This window comes from Odocoileus virginianus, chromosome 15 (assembly GCF_023699985.2).
Source record: "Odocoileus virginianus isolate 20LAN1187 ecotype Illinois chromosome 15, Ovbor_1.2, whole genome shotgun sequence".
Taxonomy (NCBI): Eukaryota; Metazoa; Chordata; class Mammalia; order Artiodactyla; family Cervidae; genus Odocoileus; species Odocoileus virginianus.
The window spans coordinates 38177655-38202944 of NC_069688.1; the positions used below are offsets into that span (position 1 = coordinate 38177655).

At 34.4% G+C, this 25290-nt stretch overlaps 1 protein-coding gene across 5 annotated transcripts in view; it reads left to right on the plus strand.

The window, feature by feature from the left end:
- Positions 1–25290, plus strand: part of CSMD3 (CUB and Sushi multiple domains 3) — a 1331483-nt gene that overhangs the window by 989657 nt on the left and 316536 nt on the right. For all 5 annotated transcript variants that reach the window (XM_070477231.1, XM_070477232.1, XM_070477233.1 and 2 more), the window contains 3 exons: positions 11376–11567; positions 17516–17642; positions 19401–19603. In XM_070477231.1, coding sequence (XP_070333332.1) covers positions 11376–11567; positions 17516–17642; positions 19401–19603 — 522 coding nt within the window. The remainder of the gene's footprint in view (positions 1–11375; positions 11568–17515; positions 17643–19400; positions 19604–25290) is intronic.

Sequence of the window (25290 nt, forward strand, 5' to 3'; positions counted from 1 at the left end):
AACAAGCCTTTGAGATGTGTTTTATTTCAACTGTCTTATTGGTCCATTCATTATTTAATCACTAGGAATAGCAAATGAACTAGTAGAAACAGTTGAGATGCTGCTTTTGGCTTCAAGGTAAACCTAGGGCCTTCCCAAAGAGCTCAGTGGTAAAGAGTGTGCCTGCCAAGCAAGAGATGGAGCTTTGATCCCTGGGTTGGGAAAATCTCTTAGAAAAGGAAAAGGCAACCCACTGAAGTGTTCTTGCCTGGGAAATCCTATGGAGGAACCTGGTGGGCTATAGTCCATGGAGCCGCAAAGAGTTGGACACAACTTAGCAAATAAACAGCAGCAGCAATAGTAAACTTAACCATGGCTTAAACAGCCAGGATTTTTGTTAATTATATAAGACCTGTGAAGAGAAAAAAGGTAAGCAGGTCCTGATTTAGTTGCTAAACCTAGGTTACAAGGGGCCATGCTTCTTTTTTGTTATGCATTCCTAGTATGTTCACTTCTTGTTCTCATGATTGTTATGACATAGTCACAAGATGGCTACTTTAACACTGGACATATTCAAGGCAAAAAGAAGAAGGTAGTGTTTACCATATAGGTTCCTTTCATTGGGAATACAAAAATCTTGTGTCAGACATTCTGTTATCCCTCTCTGTCCAAAATAGGGCTATATGGATAAATTTCCCAGCAAGGGAAGCTGGAAAAATGAAGTATTTGTCAGACTAAATTATTGGATTATTATTTGACTATCATGATACACTGCCTGATATGCTTCAGTTATTGCTAGAGGCAAAATCAAGATTTTGTTCATGAGGGAAAGAAAAGATATACTGAGAAGACAGTGTACAGTGTCTCCTATGATGCACAGCCATAACAGATATTCCAAAAAAATAAGTTAAAAGATATTGTATTAATAGATGCCTCTATGATTAGTGGTATCATGAAAGTACAGAGAACCTTGAGTGCCTAGAAAGGAAAAGCACATGGTTCACCCATTATTAACAGTTTTAGTTCTGCTCTACTAAGAAGACCATGCACTTCTGTCTTTCCTTCACCAGTAAATAAATTATAAAATACCTGGTATGAAAATGCTATACCACATTTGAGGGAAGAAAATGTCTCATTCCTTTACTTTTGTGAAGCAAATTAAATCTCGTCAGTCTTCATCGTTTAGAGTTGTCAAGAAAAATCTTATTTAGTTTTTTGTACAGATATCCTTCTTCTCCAAAATTAGTTTCTTAGTCAACTCTAGTTTGAGTTAGAGAAATGAAGTATGGACGGCCACATGGGTTGGATATAAAACATCTGTGACAAACTTAGTCAGACCTTGCCTAACCTTAGGGCGTCTGATTGCTCTTCCATCCCTCCAGTCTCTCAGAATTAACTCCCTCCTTGAGTTAGACCACTCTTCCATTGTTTTCAAAAATGGCTAATAATTATGCTTGCCCTTGAGAAACCTGAAACTTATTCCAACCTAAGTTCTAGATGAGACATATTTTCAGGTGCTTTATACAACACAAATTAATTAAATCTATGGTTGTGTTTTCCTGGACAATGTAGGGGAGTACAGTGAGAGAAAATTACCATTGCTTTCTTCTAAAGTGAGAAGAGCAGATCAGAAATTAGGATCTCAATACAATATCCTCCATAATACATCACTCTGCTCTGGATAATTCAATAATAGAAGTTAGTAGAACTTAATACGTTACTCTAGCCAGATCCCCTCAGCCCCTCAATACACAGTCAAGAATGCATTCCTTAATCTGGTATCTTTTACTGTATTTCTCTCTGAAGGCTGAGTTGTAGAAATGTCACTCCTTTTTTGGTCCATAAATCTTGTCTTCTCTTTTATTCCTCTATTGGAATTAACTTATCAACATAGAAGTTATTCATTGGATCATAGGCTTAAATTTTGTCTTTCTCTGTTGGAATTGTTTATGCTCTGAGGATGAAGAGAACACTAAAGACAAAGTTCCTGCTCACGTAGAGCCAATGTTTTAGTGAGACAAGACAGAAAACAAAAATGTGAACAAAAGATAAAAGAACTGCATGTAGAAATAATTTGTAATAGGGTGATAGGATACATACTATAGAAGATGAGTCTACTATATCCAGTTTATTCAAGGGCTGTGTCTCAGGAGGTATCACCTGATTTGATATCTGAATTATAATAAGAGATCTGAGAATAGCAGATTGTAGGCAGATAGATGAGCAAATACAAGGCCTGAAGAGAAGACTTCAGCTTGAGTTATTTGACTGGAGGTAGATAAGAAGGAGAATTGTACAAAATGAGAGGTAAAGTTTGAAGCTAGACAGGGGCAAGGTGGACTATAGTAAGGGACTTAGATTTTATTTAAAAGGCACACAGAGATATTTAACATTATTTAAACACTAAATATCAGTTAAAAATAATAGCTAACATTTATTTACTACAGACTAGATACAGATATAACTCTATGAGGGAAATACTATTATCCCCAGTGAGAAGAGGAGGAAAAGCAAAGCACAGAAAAGTTGTTAATTGCCCAAGGTGATACATAAGTGCAGATATGGAAATTTAGTTGAGGAGCTCTGCCTATAGAATTTGTAAACTTAATCACTATACTATATTATCTCCATGTAAGTTTTAATTGTTTTATATTTAAAATTCCATGAATTTACATTTTCTGTTGTTGAACTACATGTAAAAATATAGTATTTTTTTGAATGTTAATGCGGTTCCTCCTAAGGAAATTTCTGTCATTTTATACTTGAGAATCTGAGTACTTTGTTATTGGCCAAATTCACTATCAAAGAATGATTTAGGTCTATTGTTCATGACATCTTTAAACTCTATTTCTTCAAAATATTCTTCATTGAAGATTCTACTAGCTGTATTCATTTCTAGTTATCCCACTTTCATTCAATAGAAAGGAATTAGGTATTTTAAACAACCATCCATTGAAAAGCTGAAGTACACCTTTTTGATTGATTATAGCATTGTCTTCTCAAAAGCGGATCTGGTAAATGTTTATGATGCCCGTCTATTAGACATTACCTCTGGGCTCAGATGCCTTCTTGTTATCACCTCTGCACATTTAATTTTCTAAAAATCCCATTGGAGAAATGTCCATTATCCCAAGGATATTGTTCAGATATATTTGTATGTTCTTAGCTCTTGAGTTTTGTTGCTTGAAATAATTTGGTAATCCACATTGAACATGTCCATTTCAAATTCTGTATTCAAATTAAAGATGAGCAGTAGCCAATTTGTGATGGCATGTCTTGCATACCAGCTTTATAAATATGAAATAAATTACCCTATTTAAACTCTTTAGTTATCAATAAAGTTTTGGCAATGTTAATGATGAAAAATAATCAGATATCCTATTAATGCTAACTCTACTCTTAGTATATAATTTATTTAATGCAAATACAAGTAGAAAATAAATGAATTATAAGGAAGCAACAAAGTTAGTCTATGTGAATCTATATCCTATAAACTTAACAGGTACATTTGGCATTTCTGTTACTCTTTAAATATTGAAAATTAACGAGGTGATGAATGAAGTATTTACTAAGGCTGCATTATATAGTACAAGGTATTCTAACTAAAATGCTAAAGAAATATCTCTTGATTACCTGTCATTTATATATACAATATTGGATATAATTTATTCATATTAGAATAACAAACAAGCCATTTTTATAACCTTCCCAACCCAAAAGTTTTGTAAAATTTGAACTTAAATATCTAATGACCTACTAACATACTCCTTTTTAAAGCTAACTTCTGGCAGATTGAAGATATATGTGAGTGTCAAAACTTTAAAATGCTTAGAAAAAAAATGTGACCTACAGTAGCTACATCTTTAAGGTGAAGAAAAATTTCTCAAAGAAGATAGACAAGCAAAAATCTGTCAATACTCAGTAGCATTCCTGCCCTTCTAAGCACCTCTCTTAAGTGTAGAGTCTAAAAATCTGGCAACTGCATATCTCCTGCCCTTGCTGGCTAAGATCTCTGCTTAGATTCTACCAACTAAAGGCAATCCGGTGAGAGCTGAAAGATAGGATGGATAAAGAAGCCATTATCTTTCACCAAAATATGTAGGCAAGAGTGCATCGCTGGCAGGTGCTTGTATGTAGTGGCAACTTCCCTGAACTGCTGGATTCCTGAAAGCCAGTAGTGATCCTTGACCTTCATACTCTCTGCATTTCTTTGTATTTTTCCCTCTAATTGCTTGTGCTGAATTTTAGTAACTCAAAATGTCAAATGGCTTCTGTTTTACTGAAGACAAGTAAATAAGTCCCAGTCCTTATTATTGTTATGTTTTTACAAATCTCTGTTTAGCTAAATATACCATAAACAAGATTTTTCTGTTCAGTTCAGTCGCTCAGTCATGTCCAACTCTTTGTGACCCCATGGACTGCAGCATACCTGACTTCCCTATCCATCACCAACTCCTGGAGCTTACTTAAGCTCATGTCCTTTGAGTCAGTGATGCCATCCAACCATCCCATCCTCTGCCATCCCCTTTTCCTCCTGTCTTCAATCATTCCCAGCATCAGGGTCTTTTCAAATGAGTCAGTTCTTCTCATCAGGTGGTCAAAGTATTGGAGTTTCAGCTTCAGCATCAGTTCTTCCATGAATATTCAGAGCTGAATTCCTTTAAGATTGACTGGTTGGATGTCCTTGCTGTCCAAGGGACTCAATAATCTTCTCTAATACTGCAGTTCAAAAGCATCAATTCTTCGGTGCTCAGCTTTCTTTATAAGTCCAATTCTCACATCCATACATGACTACTGGAAAAATCATAGCTTTGATTAGATGGACCTTTGCTAGCAAGATTTTTAAGTGTTATATTATTAGAAGGAGATATTTACAACATAGTAGAAAAACCGGGTGGCTCAGAAGGTGAAGAATCTGCCTGCAATATGGGAGACCTGAGTTCGATCTCTGGGTTGGGAAAATCCCCTGGAGGAGGGCATGGTGACCCCTCCAGTATTCATGCCTGGAGAATCCACACAGATAGAGAAGCCTGACAGCTACAGTTCATAGGGTTGCAAAAACTTGGAGGCAACTGAGCAAATAAACACAACACAGCACAGAAAAACATATACTCCATAGAAAGAAATCCTACAAATCAATTTAAAAATAGCCTAGAAGAATATGTGGGCAAAAAAATTTCACAGTAGAGGATATTCCAATACAATAATCAAAAGGCAAAAAGTGCTTGATAGAAATTAAGAAATGAAAATTAAAGTCAAAATACTTTTCTATTGCACACTCCTAAAATGTAAAAATCAAAAAGCAGTATGATAGTAAATGCTGATAATAATTGGAAGAACTTGAAATTCATGAACTTTGTGGTAAATTGGTATTGTCACATAGGAGATATTTTGTGATATCTAGTAAAATTCATTTTTAGACATGTCTGTTTCTGCTGCTAAGCCACTTCAGTCGTGTGCGACTCTTAGCGACCCCATGGACCGCAGCCTACCAGGCTCCTCCAACCATGGGATTTTCCAGGCAAGAGTACTGGAGTGGGGTGCCATTGCCTTCTCTTTAGACATGTCTAGGTTGTCCCAATTATTCATAAACTAAATGGCTGATGGTAAAACTTAACATTCAGGCAAAGCTGAATCCCACTATATCCCTGACTGATATACAAATGTGTGATGTACAAATGTAAAAATGGTGTACAAATGTATGATACCACTCTCCCAGAATGATATACAAACATATGAATACACAAACTAGTATATTTAATAATATCACTTAATTTTCATGGGCTTCCCAAGTGTCACTAGTGGCATAGAATCCACCTGCCAATGCAGGAGACATAAGAGATGTTGGTTTGATTCCTGGGTCAGGAAGATCCCCTGGAGAGTGGACATGGCAACCCACTCCAGTATTCTTGCCTGGAGAATTCCAGGGACAGAGGAGCCTGGTAGGCTCCATGGGGTAGTAAAGAGTCAGACATGACTTAGCATGCACACAATTATTATTACCATTTTACAAACCAGATAGAACATCAACCTATGTGAATACACAATTATTCATAAATAAGTTGAACAGAAATTATACTGAGGCAGAGATTGAACTATTTTCTTTCATTAGGTCAAGACCGATGAACAGATTTTGATTTAATCTTCAGGAAATGATCTTCTTTTTTTAAATTTATTTATTTTAAATACTTTACAATATTGTAGTGGTTTTGCCATACATTGACATGAATCAGCCATGGGTGCACATGTGTTCCCCATCCTGAACCCCCCTCCCACCTCCCTTCCCATCCCATCCCTCAGGGTCATCCCAGTGCACCAGCCCTGAGCGCCCTGTCTCATGCATCCAACCTGGACTGGTGATCTATTTCACATATGATAATATACATTTTTCAAAGCTATTTTCTCAAATCATCCCACCCTCATCTTTTCCCACAGAGTCTAAAAGACTATTCTTTACATCTGTGTCTCTTTTGCTGTCTTGTATATAGGGTTATTGTTGTCATCTTTCTAAGTTCCATATATATGTGTTAGTATACTGTATTGGTGTTTTTCTTTCTGGTTTACTTCACTGTGTATAATAGACTCCAGTTTCACCCACCTCATTAGAACTGATTCAAATTGATCTTTGAATCCCTGCATGGTACATAACCCACTTGCATATGAGGACATGCAAGTGTAGCATTTTTATAACAGTGAATAATATAATCAGTATAACAATATAAATACCCACCAGCTGGAGAATAAGTAAATCAATTTTAGGGTATACATCCAATGGAATATCATTGGTAGTTAAAATGAGTAAATTGTATGTGTAAGTATATGTGTGTGTAAATATAACAGTAAAAACATAATGCTGCACACAAATAAAGCCTCAGAAGAATGTTATATAATTTATAAAATGTGTAAATGCTTACACACCATACTGTATCTTGTTCATTGAAATATGGATGTTTTAAAATATAAATTGGATATTCCTGGTGGCTCAGTGGTAAAGAATCCACCTGCCAATGTAGGAGACGCAGGTTGGGAAGATCCCCTGGGGAAGGCAATGGCAACCCACTCCAGTATGCTTGCCTGGGAAACGCCATGGACTGAGGAGCTTGGCAGACTACAGTCCATGGTTTCACAGAGTTGGACATGACTTGGAGACTAAACAACAACAGCAAAATGTAAATTATGTGTAAAATACTAATTCAGAATATTTTCTAGTTCTCAGTAGAGAAAGACTAGAAAGGAATTAAAAGAAAATATAAACGGAGTTTTAAGTTACTTAGCATTAGACTAAAATCATGACATCAGGTCCCATTACTTCATGGCAAATAGTTGGGGAGACAATGGAAACAGTGACAGACTTTATTTTGGAGTGCTCCAAAATCACTGCCGATAGTGACTGCAGTCATGAAATTAAAAGACACTTGCTCCTTGGGAAAAAAGCTATGAACAACCTAGACAGCATATTGTAAACCAGGGACATTACTTTACCAACAAAGGTCTGTCTAGTCAAAGCTGTGGTTTTTCCAGTAGTTGTGTATGGATGTGAGAGTTGAACTATAAAGAAAGCTAAGTGCTTTCTTTACAAAGAATTTATGCTTTTGAACTGTGGTGTCGGAGAAGGCTCTTGAGAGTTCCTTGGACTGCAAGGAGATCAAACCAGTCAATCGTAAAGGAAATCAGTCCTGAATATTCATTGGGTGGACTGATGCTGAAGCTGAAACTCCAGTACTTTGGCCACCTGATGCAAAGAACCAACTCATTTGAAAAGACCCTGATGCTGGGAGAGATTGAAGGTGGGAGGAGAAGGGGATGACAGAGGATGAGGTGGTTGGATGGTATGACCAATGCGATGGACATGAGTTTGAGTAAGCTCCGGAAGTTGGTGATGGACAGGAAAGCGTGGTGTGCTGCAGTCCATGGGGTCGCAAAGAGTCAGACACGACTGAGCAAATGAACTGAACTGAGCATTATTTATGAATAACAATATTAATGTGAATATTAATCAATTAGTATAAATATTAATCTGAAAAGTAATCTGACCTAATATTACTATTAATCTGAAACAACTATCAATAGAACCAGATGATGAAGTTATTTTATCTTTTCTCTTCTCTTGTAGATGTCAAATAGTAATTTTAAAATGTTAGAAATCTTTAAAGATTTCTGCTTTATGGTGGCAGGAAGGAAATTAGAACTCAGTTTAAGTTATTCAGCAAGTCAAAAAGATTTAGATAATTGAGAATTTCCAGTTCATTTTTGCTCCAGAAGTTTTAATTTCATCACAGTACCAAATTTCACAAGGAATGGTGAATATTTATAGTATATGTGGCTTTTCATACACATCTTTATTTAATTGTCAGTTTCATGTATTTGAGCTTTTCAGTGAAAAGACTGGCAGCTGAATGTTTCCATAAAGATAAGACACTTCTGAATATTTATGAATAAGCAACAATAATTCCACCAAATTGGACTAAATTGTGTTGTGTTTTGTAGTATGTGTTGTGCTTACATACTATTGTCCATGTGCATTTTCATCTACAATGCAAAGTATTATAAATTATCTTAATTTGCAAAGAATATCTCCATTATACCTCATCACCAGCAATTGCCAACCACATTTACAGAACATTCAAATTAAAGGAGGATGAATTTGGTAATAAACCTTGAAAAGAGAGCTTGATTTCCATTTTTATTTTGATAAATGATATGTGGTAAAACTCAAAAGTGGCTGAATCTTGAATAATAAACTGAATATTATGTCTGGTAGAAGGAATTCAAGCTTGTTACTTTCAAGCAGAGATATTTTAAATGCACTCTTTACTATGCAGAGTCATACAAAATATGTCCTAAAAGTTTTGTTAGTAGTTCTACCGTTTCTGCTTCTGTTATTGCAAGACTGACTTGCTCAGCAACCTCTGACCTCTTGTATGACTCTGTATGAAGCTGTTTGTATTTGCCTTATTTTAACATATTTCTGCCCAAATGAGGTTGTCACAAATTACTCCATACAGGAATTTCCTGCAGTTTTTTTTTAACTCTATCATAAATTTCAATTTTTCATCAAAATTACTTTATTTTTTTAGTTTTCACCTAGAGATAACTGCCCTGAGAATCACATTCATTCATGAACATTATTGAACATCTATTATGTGCCAGATTTTGTGCTGTGAAGGCTTTATGGGAAAGAGAAAAAAATGAAATAAATGCAATCTATAGGAAAAAAAGAAAATAAACAAATGATTGTAAATTAATGAAAATATGTGAAATAGTTCTATTGGTTGGCAAAGGAAGGAAAGATAAAGAACCCTTCAAAGAGACTAAGAGGAGGCTCCTTATGTTCTCTAAGAACTAAGGTAGCCCTCAACATACAGAAATTAAAGTATAAATTTGGTACTTTTAGCTGTACATTTCTGGTAATTGTATGCTTGTTTTGACACTCTAGGAAGTCAGTACTACAAGTTAATGACTTGTCATCAGTGAGCTAATACATGCTTTTTTGCTTTCTAGTTCAAATTTAGATTAATTTGGTCAAGAATCTATGCCCACAAAAGAGATACAGATCTCTTTTTGATTATCATATGATTTAAGATGCACAAAAGTTATTCTCTTCTCCAATATTATTTGTCTTGAAATCATAGATTTCCCTCATCCATGGAGCTATCTAGAATTTTATCATAGTCCTCTAGTCTCAGAAGTTATAACTGATGTAATTTAACATCTAGTTGGGAAATAATGATGGACAAGGAAGACTGGCAGACTGCACACCATAGGATCACAGAGAGTTGGACATGACTTAGTGACTGAACAACAACAAGCAGTTAATTATCTATCTCATTATATAATTTATCTTGTTGTTATTATTACTGTTTAGTGGCTAAAGTCAAGTCTGACTCTTTTGTGACCCCATGGACTGTGGTCTTGCCAGGCTCCTCTGTCCATGGGATTTCCCAAGCAAGGATACTGGAGTGGGTTGCCATTTTCTTCTCCAGAAGATCTTCCTGACTCAAGGATCAAATCTGTGTCTCTCACATTGGCAGGCAAATTCTTAGCCATTTTGTCACAAGGAAAGCTCATCATTTAACTTAACATTTATAGAATTTATAAAACACTAAGTACTGAAGAATTCTATAACTAGAAGATTTAGATTTTTGTAACTAGTGTCATATTTGATTTACCTTCTGAAGTACCCTTTTCTAGTTCTTTCAGGACCTTAGGTGCAAATTGTGCTATGACTGTTTCATTTTTAATATTCACCTTTATTAATTTTATTCTAAATAGGCACACTAGGTGTACTGGATCTAAAGAGATCATTAATTAAGTGATAGAATTGATGAATTAAATATAATAATGGTAATAAGTATGTCAGCATCCCTTTGACCTAGTCCTTACCTCTGTAGTAGCACAATGAAAATCAGATGGAAGAACATACCACATGACCAGGGACAGGGAACAAAGAAAAATGGGCTTGCTGTGCTTGAGAGAGCTATCTCTCTCTCTCCTCGCCTGAAAGGAGGAAGAAAAAATTTTGCTCTTCGGAGATGGGATAGAAATAATTCTGTTCTTATTCTAACCTTAGTAATGTAAATTTAGGGTTTCAACAGTCAGATTAACCTCCTGTGTCTCCAGTTTTATAATATAGAGATTTCTGTAAATTCCTGGGTCTCATTCTTCCTGAAAATGGAAACACAGACCCCCTCCAGAAGTACCTTAATCTCTCTGGATTTCTCTCACTACTTATATAAACATATCTTCTCAAGATCACAAGCTTCCAGCTAAAGTCATGTGGAAAGTCCCAACTCTTCAGAAATCAAAAATGTTTATTTTTATGAACTACCTTTTTTTCTTGTGATAAATTTTGAGAGTTGTATATTCTGAAGGCAGAATATAAAAATTCAGAGTTCTTCAGACTGATTACTGGGTTATATTAACTCTTGCTAGTTATTTTAAATATGTCTGTTTCATTTTCTTCCAAGACTATAAAAATAAAGCAAACTAAAGTTATGTTTGCATTGGACGTATTTGTTACCTCAACAGTTGTGGTTTCACATATTTTACATGCATTTTAAACTTTTCATGTTTTGACCCTAATAGTTACATTGGTCATAATCTATTAGTTGCAAAGCACTTGAAGCAGGCAAGAATGTTAGTACTATAACATGTTATGATATAGTCATAGAGACCATAGGATAGCATTGCTAAATTTGAATAATACAACAAGTTTTAATTTTTTGAGGGGAAAAAAAACTCTCTCTGGTGGCTGTATGCTATCAAAATTAAATATTTTAAGTAATAAAATAGGGAAAAGTATGTAATCATATTAAAAGCAATAAGAGGGGTGATTTGTGCAGTTTTAAATCCTCCTGTTAAACTTTGTCTTTAATAAATTTATATTCTTCTCATAGGTTTTGAACTTTCACATTGTGAGGATCCTGGCATTCCACAATTTGGATACAAAATCAGCGACCAAGGGCATTTTGCTGGTAGCACTATCATTTATGGATGCAATCCAGGCTACACTCTCCATGGAAGTAGCCTTCTCAAGTGCATGACAGGGGAGAGAAGGGCATGGGACTATCCTCTGCCATCCTGTATTGGTAGGATACTGTTTTAGGTTTTCTTGCAATATTTCTATGGAAGTGTTATTAAAATATACTGTACCTTTTCAAGTTATTATATCTGTCCACACCCAACTCATACCTTAATCAAAAAGTTAATGAATACATAGCTCAAATTTGTGGTAAGTCAAAGGGTTCTTTTTATAATCAATGAGTACATTCTCCTTTGGGGCAAAAAATAGTTCATATGAAGTCATTATACTTATCCTATCTTGATATAAAATTTAACTCACTATAAAATATGTTGAAACTCTTAATCATACACATTTACTGAATCTCATTGACCAGATTTGTTTTAATATACAAAATTAATGTTTATGCTGGTATAAAGGTTAATTAAAAAACCTAAATATTCTCAATAACTTCAAAGACATTCTCTATATACATACCTTTTCAAAAACTAAGAAAGTGTATATGTTTTCCTTATTTTATGTATCATGACATAATTAAATGAATTTCAATAAGAAAAGGCATGTGAGAGTTAGTATGTATCATGACATAATTAAATGAATTTCAATAAGAAAAGGCATGTGAGAGTTAGTCATGTAAGATATATTGCCTATATGAAATTTTAGAATGATCATTTTCTCTCCTATGTATAGCTGGAGAAGAATTTTATTACTACTATCTCATAAATCAATTAACAAATAACTGGGCATATGTGAGAAAGAGGGTGGATAGAAAGGTGTTGATAAAGACCTCTGCTTTTTTTTTTTTTTTTGGTCCGAATATAGATGCCAGGCTGGATGGAATACCAGGACAACAAAAGGAAAAAAAAAAAAACAAAAACAAACATTTAAACAAAACACAAAGTCCTCAATAGGGAACAAACAAGATTCTCTAATGATTCTTATTTAATGGCAGTTGTGGTGGCACAAATACATTCTGTGTCAGGCTCATATGGATAAAATTGACTTAATTTTTAAAAAGATATATTAAGGTGTAATTCATATTGAAAAAATTACACGTTTAATGTATACAATGTGATGATTTGGAGACCTGAACATTTTGAGATATATTTTAATGTTTGTTAATTGATGTAGTCAAAACAGGAATTTTCACAAAACTTGATAGACTTCAAGTAGGAAAGAAATGAAATTCTAGTTATTAGAGGTCTTGCAACTAATTGTAGTGTTTTTTATAACATGAGACATCTATTGGTTTGTTAAAACATTGATGAGTGGAAAGCAAACATTCTTTTATCCAACCAAAATGCAGTTATAGTGCTTTCCTTTCAGATGCATCTGAATTTTGGATAGATTATGAGGATAAACCTAAAATAACAATCACCCTAAATTGACACAGCTTAGGATTCTGGAATATGACCAACAATCAACCTGCTGGCATTGGTTATGAGAAAAATGTACAATTATTAATTCTCTCTGAAGTTATATTCTTTGGTGTGTATATCAAATATATTCAGAAAATCATTACGGATTTCAATAGCACAAAACTATAAACTTAAAAATACTGACTTGCTCTGTTGTCTGTAAAATTAAAATCACAAACTAATACATTAAAAAATATATATTTTCCTTATATGTTGAATCACGCTGAAGACATTTTAATTTTTTGGGAAACTTCATGCAAATAGAAGAACATTTGATCTAGGATCAGAAGATTTAATTATTTTTGTGACAAATTAATGCATTTTATGAATCTGCCAAGACAAAATTTAGTAATACCACTACTCAAGCCTTCATGAGATGGGTAACTTTTTTTTTTTTTTAATGATAGATGATCACGAATAAAAGCTTAAAACAGCTGGACACATAATGTGTCATACTGATGATTTTCATGACAGTAGAAGATGAAATTCTATTTAAGATGGTGTTCTTTACTGTCAATAATTAGCAGCTTTACCACTTGGCCTAAAATCATAATTATCCATTCCTATTAACCTTAATAATCTATTATGGTTATATTTTTGCCTTGGTCAAATAAGAAACTTTTTCTTAATTATATGGATTTTTCTAGGTAATTATGCTTCTGTAGCTTATACATTGAGCAAACAAAAATTAATTTTTAGGCCAAAGGTATGTAACCTGCACACCTTCAATTTTATCTGCAAACATAAGACTTCTGACAGAATATGAACTCCAGTGTTACAGCATATCACACTGGTTTATTTGAAATCAAATAGCCAAGTAATATTTGTAACAAGGAAATATGGAGAAAGAAAGAACTATGTTTAAATTCAATATAAAAACAGTTCTCAAAGCTCCAATTCTTGGAGTTGCTTAAAATTAATCTGGCAGATTGTTGTTTTTGTTCAGTCACCCAGTTATGTCCAACTCTTTGTACCCCATGGACTGCAGCATGCCCGGCCTCTGTGTCCCATGGCATCTCCCGAATTTTGCCCAAGTTCGTGTTCATTGCATTGATGATGCCATCCAGTCATCTCATCCTCTGATGCCCTCTTCACCTACTGTACTCAGTCTTTCCCAGCATCAGGGACTTTTCCAGTGAGTCAGCTGTTCAAATCAGATGACCAAAATACTAAAGCTTCAGCTTCAGCATGAGTCCTTCCAGTGAGTTTTCAGGGTTGATTTCCCTTAAGATTGGCTAGTTTGATCTCATTGCTCTCTAAGGGACTTTCAGGAATCTTCTCCAGCACCATAGTTTGAAGGCATCAGTTCTTTGGTGCTCTGCCTTCTTTACAGTTTAGCTGTCACAACCATACATGACTAATAGGAAGATCATAGCCTTGACTATACAGACCTTTGTCAGCAGAGTAATGTCTCTGCTTTTCAACACACTGTCTAGGTTTGTCATAGCTTTCCTGCCGAGAGGCAATCATCTTCTGATTTCATGGCTGCAGTCACCATCTGCAGTGATTTTAGAGCCCAAGAAGATGAAATCTGTCACCACTGTCACCTTTTCCCCTTCTATATGCCATGAAGTAATGGGACTGGATGCCACGATCTTAGTTTGTTAATATTTAGTTTTCAGCCAGCTCTTTCACTGTCCTCCTTCACCCTCATCAAGAGGTTCTTTAGTTCCTCTTTGCTTTCTGCCATTAGAATGTTGTTATTCAGTTGCTCAGTCATATCTGACTCTTTGTTACCTCATGGACTGCAGCACACCAGGTTTCCCATCCTTCACCATCTCCTGGAGCTTACCCTTAAAATGATATCATCCTCGTATCTGAGGTTGTTGATGTTTTTCTTGCTTATCTTGACTCCAGCTTGTAACTCATCCAGCTTGGCATTTCTCATGATGTGTTCAGCATATAGGTTAAACAAACAGGGGGACCGCAGACAGCCCTGTTGTACTCCTTTCTCAATCTTGAACCAACAATTTGTTACATTCAGGGTTCTAACTGTTGTTTCTTGACCTGCATACAGGTTTCTCTTTAAACAAGTAAGATGGTCTGGTATCCCCACCTTTTCAAGAGCTTTCCACAGTTTGTTATGATCCACATAGTCAAAGGCTTTAGTGTAGTCAATGAAACAAAGATAGATGTTTTTCTGGAATTCCCTTGCTTTCTTTATGATCCAGCAAATGTTGACAATTTGATCTCTGGTTCCTCTTCCTTGTCTAAACCCAGCTTGGACAACTGGAAGTTCTTGGTTTGCGTAATGCTGAAGCCTAGCAAGTAAGATATTAAGCATGACCTTACTAGAATGGTAGACGAGTGCAGTTGTCCAACGGTTAGCACCTTCTTTAGCACGCATTCTTTAGTACGACCCTTCCTGGGAACTGGGATGAGGATTGGCCTTTTCCAGTTCCTGTGGCCTCTATTCGGTCTTCCACAGTTACTGACATATTGAATGCATCACCTTAAGGGTATCATCCTTTAGGGTTTTGAATAGCTCTACTGGAACCCCATTTATTAACAGCAGTGCTTCCTAATACCCACTTGACTTTGCACTCTAGAATGTCTGGCTCTGGATAACTGACCACAACATCGTAGTAATCCCTTCACAGATCACTGTCTTGTCATGGCGAAGGGCCTTGCATAGGCCAATGAAGCTATGAGCCATGCTGTGTAGGGCTACTCAAGACGGTTGGGTCATAGCAGCTAGTTCTGACCAAATGGGATCCACTGGAGGAGGGAATGGCAAAGCACCCCAGTATACTTGCCATGAGAACCTCATGGATTGTATAAAAAGGACAAGTCTGGCAGAATGAAGTATCAAATTTGTTCTCCTCAGAAATATGTCAACAATAGTGAATAAATCATTAAAAATGATGAAAAATGAATTATTACAGTTACAGCATTCTAGGTTGCCCAACAAAGTTCTTGTTACAAAATGAGAAAAACCACAGTAAGTGATGGTAACTTCTTAAATATATATATTTTGTCTTAAAAATAACACATTTATTATTATAAATTAAATTAAACTAACATTATAATACAAAATAAACTTGCTTAGTCCTCTATAGGTGTGTATATCAGTCAGGGTTCACCAAAGAAAAAGAATCAATACATCTTTATGTGATCTATTTAGCTATCATCTATCAAAAATGTATTTATTTATACTGAGGAATTAACTCATGCAGTTGTGGGGGCTGACAAGTTCAAAATCCATAGGGAAGATCAAAACTAGGAAACTAGGGCAGGAATCAATGATGCAGTCTTGAGGGAAAATCTTTTCCAGAAAACTCAGTTTTCATTGTTAAGGCCTTCCAATTGATTGGATGAAGGCTACCCACATTATCAAGGGTAAAGTCAGCTGATTGTAGGTGTCAATCAGGTCTATAAATAGCAACACCTAGACTAGTGTTTGATAAAATAACTGGGTACTACAACTCGGTCAAGTTGACACATAAAAATAACCTTAATATTATACTAAAATATAACATCTAAAATCTTTGAAGCAATTTTATCTCTATGAATAGAGACTACAAATTTGAACCATGATATTCAGTTGTTATTCAGTCTTTTCCGAGTGCTGAAACTTTGCCTTTGACCTTTGTTCTAATAATCAAGACAAAACAAAAATTCAAGATGCTTAGTTCAGCATTGCATTTGAGTAAGATAATAACTGCAGAGAACAAGAAAAATAAATGTAGTAATATATTCAAATATATAAGCAAAAGTAAAATACCTTGGATTTAGTTTTATTTTTTGGTAGTATAGTAATTTGGAGAACTTTCAAAAATATATTATTATACCTTGTGGTTTTTAGGATATAGAGAAGAAGAGTAATATACTAAGTAAACTACTTTATTTCTCTCTTCTCTAACAAGAGGATTCTTTCTATATATATTATTTGCTTATCAATGTAAAATCATTCCAGTTTTCCTAATATATTAAATATTATTAAAATGGAGAGGGAATTCCACAAAAGATATATTTTTTAAATTATATTGTATGATGATGTTTACATTTTTAATTTGGTGAGTTTTATAAAAATTAGAGACTACTTTAAATCAAAATGGAACCAGGTTTAACTGAAGTAAAATCTAATAAAAATGCCACTTTGACTTTTGGGAGGTTAAAAGCAAAAGAGTTTATAGTGATTGAAAGGGGAATAAGAGGACAATGAAATTTAGAAGGCCTGAGGGACCTGCAGTAAAGCTTAGAGGTAAGGTAGTAAGATGATGAATTAGTTAGCCTACAACCAGCTATAAGTGAGCACCTTGCCATCTGTTTCCCCTTGTTACATTAACGTTATTTTGCCATACATCTTAAAAAGTTTGAAGCCTAAACTCAGAGCTTTTGACTGTGTACTTTTAAAATTCCCTAATTGACTTATTGTATTTTCATTTATATGATCTAACTTGAAATACTAATTTTAGTGTGCAATGTGTTCTTACTTTAATTAATACCTTAATCTGAGAAAGCATATACACATATATACTTTCAATAAGAGGAGAAATCAATCCTTATTCCTTCAGGTGAAAAATATATACTCGAAAAATTTATAGATGTTTAGAAAGATTAAACTGTGATTTAAAATTGATTTAATTTTTTCTAGCTGAATGTGGAGGTCGTTTTAAAGGAGAATCATCAGGAAGAATTTTATCTCCTGGTTATCCCTTTCCATATGACAATAATCTGCGTTGCATGTGGATGATTGAGGTAGATCCAGGAAACATTGTGAGGTAAATGGATTTTATCTTTTCAAAATGACTGAGGAATCTGAATTTCCTGATCACACCCTATAAACAATTAACATTAAGATTTTTCTTTCTTTTTTTTTGTTTTAACCATTGGTAAAGAAAAACATGGTTTTTATCTATTATAAAATGGGGGGGATATTGATAAGCATGACATATTAATTCATAGGCCACAGCATTGGTTCATATATCCCCTTAGAAACTCTTCAGTTAGAAGAGAGCACAAAAGATGAGAATTTTTCATGCTGCTTGGGAGTTCTACTCTTTCAATTCTTCATGATTTAAGATGCTGTAATTAAGATGCAAAATTTAAGATGCTGAATTCAACAGAATTCTGAGATTTTTAAAAATTAAAGAATTTTTAATATTAAATTGTAACCCAGATTTAAAGCTGTGACAATTCACATATCAAACATGGATGTGTTATATATGTATATATGTATATATATATATATATATATAGAGAGAGAGAGAGAGAGAGAGGCAAAGAGAGTTGAGTGTGTTGATATAATTGGATTTCTAACTTTTGGATTAGGCACAAGAAAATTTGATATAAATTTTGACTAGATTAGACTAAAGCAAAATAGATTTAATATGAAGCATTTTGTTTCTTTCATGTGCATTTTTGTGGTGGGGGCCATTTTCACATTCAGGAAGTTTCCTTTCACTTTACTTCTTTTTTGAATGTGAACTGTTTTTGCATTTGTGGAGTAAATCTTTGATTCTGATAAAACAAACACACTAAAAACTTGATACAGTGGCAATAACACATACTATGGCATTAGATAACTTGAGTTCAATTCATGACTCTGCCACCCTTAGGGCAATCTTATTTAATCTGAATCCCACTTGCCACCTTTGTAAAATTGAGATGAAACTTGTTCTTGCTTCACTGGGTCATTATAACAATTAAAGGAAGAAAATAGATGTAATGCATTTTACACAGTGTGTGGCACATATGAGCTCCTCTTAAATGTCACCTGTCATTGCCACAATTAAGTCATGAACACTGAAAAGAATGTATAGGTAGGTCTTCCTTGGGTTACATGCTGATAAACTGAACATAAGTCGAAAATGTCATAAATTGAAAATGCTTTGGGGAGTTCCCAATAATATCACTAATTTACCAAAATCATCACTCACCCTCGCCTACTCTAAACATGCTCGGAGCATTTATATTAGTCTACAGTTGGGCAAATCATCTAAACTGAACTCTATTTTATAATAAAGTATTGAGTATCTCATGTAATTTTATTGAATACTATACTGAAAATGAAAAACAGAACTGTTTTATGAGTGCATTATGGTTGTAAATGTGTTGGTAGCTTGTTTTTGTGATCTTGTGACTGACTGGGAACTTAGTTCCCTGGCGCTGACCAATGTCATGAAAGAGAATCACAACTTGGAAAAGATCAAAATTCAGAGTACAGTTTCTACTAAATGTGTATCTCTTCTGTACCATCTTAAAGTCAAAAATTCCTAAATTGAATCATCATATGTCAGGGATGGTCTGTATACCTAAAGTTTTTATAATTGCAGAATTTATATAATAGTATATTTAATCCTATTCTAAAAAATTATACTGTTCAAGAAAAATGCATTTAGTTTGTATATACATTTTGCATTATTCATTTTATTTGATAGAATAAAAGGAATATCTAGTATAAGCAAAGATGTTTTATAGTCTTTATTTAAAACTGGATCCATGTTTAAAATAATCAGAGATATATGGTTCTCCCACAGCCTACAGTTTCTTGCTTTTGATACGGAAGCATCACATGATATACTCCGAGTTTGGGATGGGCCACCTGAAAATGAGATGCTTTTAAAGGAAATTAGTGGATCTCTTATTCCCGAAGGAATCCATAGCACTCTCAACGTAGTGACCATTCAGTTCGACACAGATTTTTATATCAGCAAATCTGGATTTGCAATTCAATTTTCAAGTGAGTTGGTTTTTTTAAAATAAAAAATATAGAAATGTTACTTAAATCCTTGTTACTTTACTACTTAAAAACTTTCATTTTTAAAATTTTAATTATCTTAATTCTTTTAATTTTATTTTTTAATTGGAGGAAAGTTGCTTTACAATGTTGTGTTGTTAATTATCTTAAATATCCTTATTTCTCTTCTTATTCATCTGGAGTTAAGATAAACCATAGGCAAAAGAAATACAATTAAGTTCTAATTAATTCATTCATTATTGGTACCTTCTCCCCAATTATCATACCAATTTTCCTTAAAGTAAAGGTGGTATTAAAGTTAATTCATCAAGTGAAATAATTACATTATGCAAACTGATAATTTGAATTTACTATAAAAGTATATTTTAAAATGTAAAATTTTTAGAGATAAGGAAGGAAATGAGTATTTGCCATTACAAAAAGCAACCCTGCATTTTTAGTAATTTTATTTTCTTCTGTTAAAAATCTTAATTATATATTCACAGAAAACTTTGACAAAATATTTTAAATCTATTTTTACATTAAAGATTTCCTACCACAATGAAATGCCGTTCACTCTAATTACCAGTGTTGATGGCTGTTTTTTTGTTTTTTTTTTTTGCTAAGTGGTTAATTATATGCTGTTTCTTAAAAAAGATTTTGGTTTAGTGGCTGAAAAAAATAAATGGGAACTCAAAAAATTTTAGTTGCTTTTTTTTCACTATTATTATTAACACACATTATCTCTTTGAGAAAAATATCTAAGGGATCTTCTAATTGCATAGCCTTAGAAATCCTAGTAGTTGAAACTTATTGAGATTTCTAACATCATCTATGGAAAGAGTGCAGACCAGTATTCTTCATATATGCCTTAATTCAAATCTTGGCTTCTTAACTAATTGCTGATTTTGGGCACTTCACCTCATCACCTGAGTCTGAGCTCTCTAATTCACATAGGGATAATGATGCTTATTTCATAAATAGATTATTAAAATTTAATATGATCATGTGTGCACAGTACTTAGTATTGAATAAATAGTTGGTGCCCAGTGAACTATTATCACTATATGAATAAATGTAAAATTGGAATCCTTTGGAAAAAGCATGAAGAATTTATTTAATGACTGGCCTGAAAATACATCACTTTAAGTTAACAACTAACAATACAAATATATAATTAACTTGATATGTTTTTTGTTCGTGAAAGATGATTGTTTGGCATAATCAACTAACATAAGTAAATGAATTGTTTTGTGTTATAAATAAGGCTCATGTGAGCGAGGTTTACATCAGTATAGGTGAGTCACTGTCTTTAGATTTGCACCCTTAGTATATCTTTTGAGACAGGAAAAAAAAGGAAGAGAATGATTATATAATTAATGAGCATAAAGGACTTCTAATTCTGAAATATACATTAAGCATTTTTCATATTTATATCTTGACTTTCTAATTATTTTGAAGTTAGGGACAATATGTCAGCAAACTGTTTGTGATATCTGTTTGATTTTAGTTATTTATGATGATAGTTTGGCAACTAACAACTCTCCTTTCATTTACCTTAAATTAGTAAGGTTTTACACTTTAGTGGTTATTGTGATTAAATATCTAAATGCAATCATATGAAAAGGTGCTTCAGGTTATTGTTTGTGAATGCCAAGTGCATCCACTTAATAGAAACAAGCTGCTTTATATGCATTTCTGGAAATTTTAATGTGCATCTGTCAGTGAAATTGGTAATATATTTTTTACATTTATTGTATCTGTAGGTCATATTAAAGTTATAGAAACAATGTGTATCCTACCAGAGTTTTAATAAATCTGCCTTCATAATATTCTTTTAAGATGCATAGAAATATGTATCATTTATCAGAGACTAAAACTGATTCACTATAATAAAATTACCTTTATAGTTAATATATTGTGAATAGCATCAATTCAGATTTCAAATGCGGAAGGTTTGTTTGTTTGTTTGTTTTTTCATGAATGATTTCTTGCTTGGTGCCAAGAATCACATTGTGCTGTGCATAGTCACTCAGTTGTGTCTGACCCTTTGTGACCCCTTAAACTGTAGCCCACCAGGCTCCTCTGTCCATGGGGATTCTTCAGGCAAGAATACTGGAGTAGGTTGCCATGCCATCCTCCTGGAGATCTTCCCAACCCAGGGATTGAACCTAGGTCTCCTGCATTGCAGGGGGATTCTTTACGTCTGAGGCACCAGGGCAGCCCGTTAAGAACAATGTTAAGTGCTTTGCGTATGGTGGTCTCATTTAATGCTCACAGAGGCCATATGAGATACACTGTGCTGATGCTCAGTGCTAGTAGTGTCCAGCTCTTTGTGACCCCATGGACTGTAGCCCACCAGGCTCCTCTATCCCTGGAATTCTCCAGGCAAGAATACTGGAGTGGGTCGCCATTTCCTTCTCCAGGGAGATACTATGTCATCCCCATTTACCAAAAAAAAAATACACTGAGGTTCAGAGAGTGAGTTAATTTATTCAAGGTCATACCCTAGCAGGTGTTTGCAACTGTAGCTCAAATCCACCTCTGTCTGAAAGGAGATTAACACTGTTCCTGGTGCTTAGTAAATACCTAGCAGTCACTATTGCTCATTAATATTCCAGAGGAAAGTCAAAGATCTTAGCTATATTTATTAGTTACAGTGAAGTTCTACAATTTCATCAGCTTATCTTCTGACTATGCTCCCAAGAACCGCATCTAAGGTCACACTTCCAAAAAGCAGGTGATTTATACAAGTGAAGAAGTGAGAAGAAAGAAAAGTGGTAGTATGTGTATTCTCATTTAAAAGGGACATTTACCCCCTCTGGCTATCGTCATTTCACCCTATAGGAAGAAAGATTCATTTTAAAGTGGAGATTGAAATATATTTTGTAAAGTCCTCTGATTGTCAAAGAAAGCAACTAATCTTGAAGAGATCATTAAGGTACTATAGTCCAGTAAATCACTTCTGTAGGTCCAATTTGGCTTGTAGGTCAGAATTTGCCACTTCAGTGCTTTATCAGAATTTCTCCTTTTCCTCAAATAAATCTGTCTCATGTTACCCACTTGTTTGTTTGTCTGTTCAGTCTAGGGGAGTCTATTAAAGGACCAGATATTAAGCATATTTATCTCCAAGTGTTCCTCAAGTGCATCTTTCCTTTCACCCAGGCAATCATCTTAGTTACATACACACACACACACACACACACACACACATACCCTATACTGTTTTCTGTCCTTAAAGTTTTTTTTTACTTTAAATGTTTTCCTGCTCTTTTTTTCATAAATCTTGCACTTTCTTCCAGACTTGGCACCAAGAACTCTATTATAAAATGTTTTCTGACCTCTCGATGAAATATTTAAAAATGTTTATAAGACCATCTATTTTTTAAAGCTTTCTCTGACCTCTCTTTATAAAATGCATTCTCTAGGCACTTGCTATAGTTTCTTCCAAGTAAAGATGAGAAAACATGTATTATCTGTTCACTGTTCCAAAGATGTTTTAATTATGTGAACTTTGCCTCTCTAAATGTCTGTAAAGAACAAACATTTTATTCAGGGTGATCATGTAATTTATTATTCATATCTAAGATGATTTTTGAGAGTAACAGGGGACATTGTTAGAAATTAAGCTGAACAACAGCTGTAAACTAGAACAATACTATCCAAGTCAGTTTGTATCATTATTTTAATTGAGTCAGGTATGCATTCTGTTAGCTTTCCACTCTCCATCACCATCACAATGCCTGTTCCTCTTTTGAGTGAATAGCTGTCAAATAATAAATAAAAAAGGGATGAGACAGCCAATAGTGGAAAAATAATCTTAAGCAACAAAATACAATCAAAATGTATTTCAGTCAACTTGGTACAAAGTGAGTGTAACTGAAATGTAGGTCCCATACCAACTTCATAATCATTGTCAAGACACTATCAGCAGCCTCATGCCTTCTATTTTACAATCTACGCATTCTTTATAGTCTGTCACTTTGCCACTTGGTGTTAGAGTCTGCAAGGCACTTTTGCTTAATCAGAGTTTCTTAAGTCTGACATTGCCACCTCATGCTGTCCTATGTTCTGTCATTGGTTCTCAGCAGTCAGCCTCTATATCCCCTACTTAAATTTGCAATCTGCTTGTCTCATCCCACTTTAGTTCCTCAGGGAGGATATCTTTAGGTATCATGCTGTCATTTGCCCACAGAACAGTTGATTTTGACAGAGCATTTTCTATGTTCTTCACTTTTAACCTCTTTGTTAAGAATTTGCCCCTGCTGGATAATACAAGATACTAAGGCCCAAAACTTATAACTGTTGAAAATTCTCAAGGAGATGGATTCCTTAGTTATGAGAGGTTGATGTCTCTGGCCTTAAAGAACTGTATGGTGCCCTTGCATTCATCCCCATTCTCATTGCTGCTTGCATTGCTGTAGCCACTCACTTCATTATCTGTAGCTAGACTTTTGTCTATATTTCCAACTGACTAATGTTTTGAAAACATAAATCAGACATTCCTCTTCTGTTTAAAATTTCTTAATGGCTACAAAGTCATAAATTTAAAATTGTGAAGTTATGTTTAAATCAATTTGCACCCAAATTACCTGCTAGCTTCATCCCTCACTATTCAGTTACATACATCTAGTTGTCTAACTGTACCATCCTGAGGAGACATTGGCCATTCACATTTCCAGCTCTATTGCAAGCTTTCTTCCATGTTCCTAGTACATTTATGTCCACATTAAAAAATCCATAATTCTTAGTCATTTTCCAAAGCCCAGGTCAAATGATACTTTCATTACTGATGAACTTCTAGACAGAATCAGTCACTTTTTTTTTTTTAATTAGCTGGAGGCTAATTACTTTACAATATTATAGTGGTTTTTGTCATACATTGACAAGAATCAGCCATGGTTTTACATGTATTCCCCATCCCGATCCCCCCTCCACCTCCCTCTCCGCCCGATCCCTCTGGGTCTTCCTAGTGCACCAGGTCTGAGCACTTGTCTCATGCATCCAACCTGGGCTGGTGATCTGTTTCACCCTAGATAATATACATGTATATCCGCAGCTCCCTGATACTACGTGTGTGTTATATTAGAATGGCTATATAAACCTAGTTTGCCCAAGCCAGTTCTAATTTATGCCTCTTTTCCAGGCATCCTGACCAGTTTGGCATTTGGGCTGTATTTTCCATTTTTAACAAAATATCATTATTAATATTTTTGTTAAAATAGCTGAGGTATATTTATTAGCTGTCATCTTTGTATTTGATCTCATCTAGTAGTGTGTGAGGTATATTCTCAATGCCCAGAGTAATTATAATGCATGATTAATTTTGAAAGATAAATATTCTGCAAACCCATCTCTATTTTCCAGTCTTTTGTGGATTTCAGGTAACTTAAACTTTCTTTTCATGAGTAACATAGGTAACTTGAGGACAAAATGAAAATATTCTCAGATATTAATGTCTAACCCATTCTGACCTTGGAATGTAGTGGGAGAAGTATTTGATGCTCTTGCCTTACCAGCTCTTTTGTTTAACAGCAAGTTATGTCATAATCTATGGTTTGAAAGATACATAAAGCTGTCAGGCCTTGAGTTAGCCAGATAAGTGAGAAATATGTATTCTTGAAATACACACAGAAGTAGGAGTTGAACAGATGTGCTATAAAGCTATAGTCTGAATGTCTTTGCCATGA